Source organism: Nothoprocta perdicaria, unplaced genomic scaffold, assembly GCF_003342845.1.
Source record: "Nothoprocta perdicaria isolate Ctin4 unplaced genomic scaffold, notPer1 scaffold_34, whole genome shotgun sequence".
Taxonomy (NCBI): Eukaryota; Metazoa; Chordata; class Aves; order Tinamiformes; family Tinamidae; genus Nothoprocta; species Nothoprocta perdicaria.
In genome coordinates, this window is record NW_020455577.1 from 1,348,966 (window position 1) to 1,355,839 (window position 6,874).

Sequence of the window (6,874 nt, forward strand, 5' to 3'; positions counted from 1 at the left end):
GCTGGCGGAGGTGGCGGGCGGGCGCGTGGCCGCGCTGCTGCTGGCCGGCGGGCAGGGCACGCGCCTCGGCGTCCCCTACCCCAAGGGCATGTGCGACGTGGGGCTGCCGTCGCGCAAGAGCCTCTTCGAGCTGCAGGCGCAGCGGCTGCGGCGGCTGCAGCGCCTGGCCCAGGAGCGGCACGGCGCCGCCGGCACCATCCCCTGGTAAGGGCACCGCGAGCGGGTCCCGGCGTCCCGCCTTGGCCGCTCCGCCTTGGCGTCGACGGCCGTGACGCAGGCCGGGAGCGTCGCGCCCGTCGGGGCATCCCGGTTGGGCCSTGCTGGCCTTGGTGGTGGGAGCCGAGGGGAGGTCGGTGTCCCCTTGGGGTGGYGGGTCCAGCCCCGTGGCCGTGCGGGTGCCGCGGCCGCCTGGGAAGGGTGGGGAGCATCGGAGCCGGGACATGGCGCACAGTCAGTCTGCGTCACGCGGGGAGTTCCCGGCACATGGACCCGCTCCCGGCGAGGGCGGCGTGGGGATGGGCTGCCGGGAAGGACCGGGACCGTGTGCCTGCCAGATGGGAGGGTCGGCTCCTCGGAGCCCCTGGGGAGACGGGAGGGAAGCGGAGCCGCCCGGCGTGGGCTGAAGCCTCGGAGGCTGCCCAGGTGCCGCTGAGCCCCGGGTCCTCTCTGCTCCCAGGTACATCATGACGAGCGGCCGCACGATGGAGTCCACCAAGGAGTTCTTCCTCAAGCACCGCTATTTCGGCTTGGAGAAAGAGAACGTCATCTTCTTCCAGCAAGGGATGCTGCCAGCTATGGGATTCGATGGGAAAATCCTTCTGGAAGAAAAGGGCAAGATCTGCATGGCACCAGGTCTGTGGCCGAGAGCCGCTGCTGGGGACGTGTGGGGTGAGATGCCCAGAGCTCCTSTGCCGTGGTGGCATCCCGCTGCCCTGCAGAGCAGCTTTGTGCAGTGTGCCCTGGCTCTTGGAGGGCAAGGCACCCTACCAGACAGGGAGCGATGGGGACAGCGGCTCCCCGGAGCCCTGGCTCCGYGGAGGATGGGGTAGGGATGGGACAGCCGGCTGTTGCTGTGGCCCCGACGCTCTCCTCCCTCCGCAGACGGCAACGGGGGCCTGTACCGGGCGCTGGGCGCGCAGGGCCTCGTGGCCGACATGGAGCGCAGGGGCGTGCGCAGCGTGCACGTGTACTGCGTGGACAACATCCTGGTGAAGGTGGCCGACCCCGCCTTCATCGGCTTCTGCCTGGAGAAGGGAGCCGACTGCGGCGCCAAGGTTTGTTGGAGCAGCTTTCCTGGCCTTTCCTTGGCCAGTCTGCCGGGATTAGGTTAGGGCTAGGGAGTGAGGAAGCCTAGAGCCCCATGGGGCTAGAACGGGCCTGCCAAGAGAAATGCAGCTCTGCATCCAGACTGGGCTAGGAGCACGGCTACTGTTCGGCCAGCACCGAGCGTGGTGCTGTCCGGGCACCTCTGGTACCCGGGGACTCTTCCGCAGGCTGCGAGATGTCCCTGGCTGTGACGTGCTGGGCACGTGACCAGGATGCAGAGGGTGCAGCCGCCTCCTGGGGCGGCASCCAGCCCTTGGTCTCGCGCGTACCTTGCACACCCAAAGTTTAGACGAGCAGCGGAAGGGGCTGTGCGCTTGTGTTTGCACAGGGCTGGGCTTGGCCCAGAGCCTGCCCGGGGAAGAGCCCTGACAAACAGGTGATAGGACTCGCTGGCCTTGGAGCCTTCCGAGAGGGAAAGGGGTTGCTCCTGGTCCAGGCGAAAGGAGGAGAGAATGAACCACCAAGTGAGAACACCCTGCGATGGGAAAGGGTGTTCACAGCCGGCCTGGCAGGCGGTGGCCGGGACGGGGGTCCCTGGCAAGAGGGCTCGGTGCTGGGGTTCGGGTGCGAGCGACACCTCTTTGCCTCCCCGTGTCCTGCTTTCCATGGGTYGCGTTGGGAGCGAGGGCGCCGAAGAGCTGCCCTTTGCCGACGGCGCTTCCCTCGTGCAGGTGGTGGAGAAGACCAACCCCACGGAGCCGGTCGGCGTGGTGTGCCGCGTGGACGGCGTCTACCAGGTGGTGGARTACAGCGAGATCTCCCTGGGCACRGCGCAGAAGCGGGGCGCCGACGGGCGGCTGCTCTTCAACGCGGGCAACATTGCCAACCACTACTTCAGCACGGCCTTCCTGAAGGACGTGGTCGAGTACGGGACGCGCTGGCGCGAAGCCCACGGCCTGATCCCATCCCTGGGCTGGCTTCCCGTGCCCGGACGGCGCTGAGCCGGGTCTGGCTGCTCCGGGGAGGATCTGGGTGTCAGGGTCCGGGGGGTCGGGGCTGAACCCGCTCCCTGCTCCGCGCTGGTCCCTCCTGCCCGCCCGCCCCAGTGACGCCTCTTCCCTGGCCTCGCAGCACCTACGAGCCGCAGCTGAAGCACCACGTAGCTGAGAAGAAGATCCCCCACGTGGACATCGCTACGGGGCAGCTCGTCCAACCCGAGAAGCCCAACGGCATCAAGATGGAAAAGTTCGTTTTCGACATCTTCCAGTTTTCCAAGTATGTGCTTTACTCAGAGGGAAGATGTTGGAAAACGTCTTCCAGTTTTCCAAGTATTTGCTTTGCTCAGGTGGCCTCGTGGGGTCAGGGAGGGCTCCAAGCCCCCCATGCTGTTCAGCAGCAGTGGATAATGTGCCCTGATGTGCGTGGGGATAGGAGCAATAGCTGCCTGCCTCTTGCTCTGTGGACGTTGCCCCTCGCCCCTCTTTGGCCCTATCTCCTGGGCCACAGGGACGGTCACCTGCATCTCCTCTCTCTGTGCACTTCATGGTGGCCTCTTGTGGCAGCAGGAGAAGCTGAGCAATGGGGCTCTTGGATCTGTGCTCTGGAGAGCACACCGGTACATGCTGTGCTTRTGGGTCATGGTCTCCATGCCCTGTTCAGTCAGCCCCATGCCAGCCGCCTGTGGGGACACCTGGGTCCCCCCAGCCCCTTTATGGTTGGGCAGGTTGCAGAGTGGTCTGTGGCCCTGGCTCCCCCAGCCTGCTAGCAGAGGAGCCAAAGCAAAAGGGTCAAAGCAGGCCTGTTTTCCAAGCTTGACTTTCCCGTGCTGTGTTCCCTTGCTTCCAGGAAGTTTGTGGTCTACGAGGTCCTGCGCGAGGACGAGTTTTCTCCTCTGAAGAACGCAGACAGCCAGAACGGGAAGGACAATCCCACCACGGCGCGACATGCCTTGATGTCCCTGCATCACCGCTGGGTTCTCAACGCAGGGGGGCATTTTGTGGATGAAAACGGCACGCGCATCCCCGCCATCCCTCGGTGAGCAGCTGCTCCTGTTATACCCATGCAGCCCTTTGCCTTCCTAGGGGATGTGGCTTGGATCCTGGGGTAAGTGAGGTGAGCTGCTCTGCCCTGGGCAGGAGAACCTCATGCGTTATGTTTGGGCTCGGGATAAAATGTTAGGCAGCTCCCAGCCCTTCCACACTCCTAATGCTTCCAGCATTGCCTGAAGCCACTAAGCTGGAGCCCCTTGTCAYGGAAGCAGCAGCTTTCCTGCTCGTGTCAGCCCCTGGGAACTGCAGGACTCCCTTGCACAGCCAAGCTCGGAGGACGTGGCTTCCTAAACCCGCCACGTGCTACGGGACTCGTGCAGCAGCCAGGCTGGGCTTGTGGCACCCCTCAACCCGCAGCCTTTCCGCCGCCTCYGGAGCGGGGCTGGAGACCCGCACACCCCACGCCTGTTCCTCAGCTCCCTCCTATCCCCATCCTTGCTAACGCTTGTTTGTTCCCACGTAGCGTCGCAAACGGAAGGTCGGACGGCACCGCGGCTGATGCCGAGGACAAGTAAATATTGATGCCGAGGCCGAGGGCAGCCGGGCCGCAGTGCATGGTGGCGGGGCCGCGCTTGGTGCTGCTCCCCGCTCCGCGGGCGCTCGCGGCAGGGCTCCGGGCTCGCGGGGCATGCGGGCGGCGCAGCATGTCTTGCMGCAGGGCCCTGTGGAGGCTGCTTCTCACGGGAGCTGGGGATGTTGCAGCGTCTGCTGATTTCCTGCGCTCCTTTCCAGAGGCTCGGAGGGACTGGGCAGCGCTGACTGGAAGGGGTTTGGGGCAGGAGAGGCTTTAGGGGCCTGGCTCCAGCTGCTCTCCCTCCACTTGCTCATAGSGGGTAGTGAGCGCAGAGCCTGGACGGACACCGGGAACACCAGGCACGGAGCCGTCAGCTCCGTGTCGAGCCCGTGGGCTCCAGGTTACGGCTCAATAGGAGCCGGGACCTTTGAGCTTGTGGGAGGTAAAGCAGAGGGCAATGCCGCTGTCCTGCCAGGCTCCCTGATGCCTCTGTGGAGCTGCTTATGGATCTGCAGCGCTCCCAACCATCGGGTTGGTGCRCGGGGCCGTCCGGCTGCCTCCGATGGGTCGCTCCGCGGCGCCTGCCTTGGCCGCCCCCTCCCTGCCCTCGGATCCCGCAGGGCCCGGGCAGCGCCGGGCGGGCGCTCTTGCGAAAGGGCGCCGCAGTTTCCCTGCTTCCCGGATCCCGCCGTCACTGCCGGCGCTGCCGGGCCGCTGCTGGGAGCGGCCCTTGGCTCCCGCTGCTGCCGGGCAGGCTGCAACCTGGAACGGGATCACGTCGTCACGGAACGGGATCACGTCGGCACGGCCGTGTCGCGCAGGGCTGGTGTAACCCTTTGCGCGGGCCACCTGATAATTTATACGTGGCTCCAGGTATTAAGTTGTGAAGATCCAGACCGCAAACCCAGTGCTGGTTGGAACCAAGGGTTTACAAAGTGTTAAAACAGCTTCAGTGCTAACTGTGCATTCCCTCACGGACATGGGGAGCGCTGTCTGGGCATCCAGGATTGAAAGCTGAGACGTGTTGAGTTGGAGAGTAAGAAAGCTTCTTATCTTCCGTGCCCTGGGCGCCCCTTGCGAGAGGAGCAGTCACGTCTACTGCTTCTTGACGCATGTGCTTGGGTTCCTGAGTTTTAGTTCCGACTGTGAGTGTTGCCACACGTAGGCAGTCACCCTGGGTTTTGTGTCGATGGTGGTCAATGGCAGCTCTTTTCTTACAGAGTTTTTACATTGGGTCGGACTGAGGGAAATACAAGTGCAAAGACTAGGTCGGAATAGGWGAGGTAGGGCTTGTGTTTACTCACAACATAGACTGGCAGAGAGCTGACCTAGAGTGTGGCTTGGGCCGCAGGGGCCGGGGCTTCCTGCAGAGCCTTTTTGGCTGCAATGCCAGCAGATGCCAAGGGGCACCCCAGGCCACCGCAGTGGTTGCCCGTGCGTTCCTGTGCGCTCGCAGCTGTGAGGACTTGCAGTGTCACCGATGGGCTGGTCTTGTGTGCAGCTGGATGGAGGAGGCCCAGCCGAGGCCTGGAGCGGCGTGACGGGCACCGCTCCCGTGGATCTGGATTATGGATCCATGTGGATCATGGATCTGTGTTTTTGTCACCATCTCAGACTTGCATCCGGCTGGAGCTCGCGAGCCGGGGGGCCGAGGTGCAGCAGGAACAGGGGGTGCTGCCCTCACGGCGTGGAAGGGATGCCGCTCCGTCCGTGGCGAAGCTCCGTCCCAGCCTCTCTGCCCCACAGCTGCTGCCGTACCTAAACCTCACCAACAGCTGCGTGGGGCGCGTGGGGCTTCACTAACCCGGGCAGCTCCGCGGTGTCTCCTTGGGTCAGCCCATGTGCCCTGCCATTGAATACCTAACGCTCCCGACTCCTCTCTTGCAGCCTGAAGGATGCGGGTGACCTGCCGATCCAGTGCGAGATTTCTCCCCTCGTCTCCTACGGAGGAGAAGTAAGTGTTGGCTCTGCAGAGCTCCAGCGCRTGTGCAGGGCGGCCCAGGGCACGTGGGGCTGCTTGGGCTCCCCGAAACCCCAGGGCAGGCAGGATGGTCCGTCAAAAACGTAGCCCAAATTCCCTGGTGTCCCCCGAGCCTCCTGCATGGCAGGGGTTTCTGGTGCCTGCTGGGCATGGGTGCGCAGTCCTCAGCTTCCTAACCAGCCCCTTGTTTCTCCCTCAGGACCTGGAAAAGTATGTGAAAGACCGGGAGTTCCGCGCGCCTTTAGTCATCGACGAGCAGGGGATCCACGAGCTGGTGAAGAACGGGCTGTAGCCGCGGGGAGACGAGGCCCCGCGCGGCACCCCTCTCCAGCGGCACCCTCTGGATTGGGACACAGGAAGGGTTCCAGCTGTACCGGGTAGGGGCTGGCCCTGCTCGCTCCCAACTGGCGTGCAGAGGAAGATGGATCCCGCTTGGTCCTGGGCATGTCGAATGCTTCTATTTATGTTTTAATTTAAAAAAGCAAACACTTTATGGGTTCCCCTGCCACAGAGCACAGCTGCGGTGCTGCTGATGGCACGTCAGGCTACGAGCTTTTATTTTTAAATGTGTATATAGTAACAGGCAATGTACATGCAGAAGATTTTTACGGTACGGGGCTGGGGTTAATCTTGAATTTTTATTTTTCTCAGATACACATGACTATTTTTTTTAACGGGGCCCTTGTCATTGCCCACGTCCTCCCCCTTTCGGTCCTCCTTTGTACCTTGCACGACTGGAAGAACCCGATTAAAGCTCCGCGTCCCTCCTGGCTGTGGTCCGGTGGTGTTTCGTGCTGGTGCCCGGCCTCGGGGGGCTGCTGGGTGCCGCACGGGGCAGGACTCGGGACGGCAGCGCCAAGCGTTCCCCTTGCCACCAAGTGCTCTTTAAAGCGCTCCTTGAGGGAACCAAGGGCTGTGCTCTCCTTTGGGAATTGTGGAGCAGGTAGGAACAGGTACCCAGCTTCCCGTGAGGGTTTTTCCCTCGCAGCCCCAGGAACGGGGCCCAACCCTCCCTCCCGGCGCAGTGTCCAAGCGCCCGGAGAGCGGTGGCTCCCCCGGGGCTCT

The 6,874-nt window shown here is 63.6% G+C and overlaps 1 protein-coding gene across 1 annotated transcript; it reads left to right on the plus strand.

Annotated features, from left to right (window-relative positions):
* Positions 1-73: 73 nt before the first annotated feature.
* Positions 74-6,459, plus strand: UAP1 (UDP-N-acetylglucosamine pyrophosphorylase 1). Its single transcript, XM_026043821.1, has 9 exons — positions 74-204; positions 677-852; positions 1,102-1,274; positions 1,998-2,191; positions 2,398-2,541; positions 3,112-3,300; positions 3,778-3,825; positions 5,716-5,782; positions 6,009-6,459. The coding sequence occupies exons 1-9, from the start codon at positions 89-91 to the stop codon at positions 6,099-6,101; spliced, it is 1,200 nt and encodes a 399-aa protein (XP_025899606.1). The 5' UTR covers positions 74-88; the 3' UTR covers positions 6,102-6,459.
* The last annotated feature ends 415 nt before the right edge of the window (positions 6,460-6,874 follow it).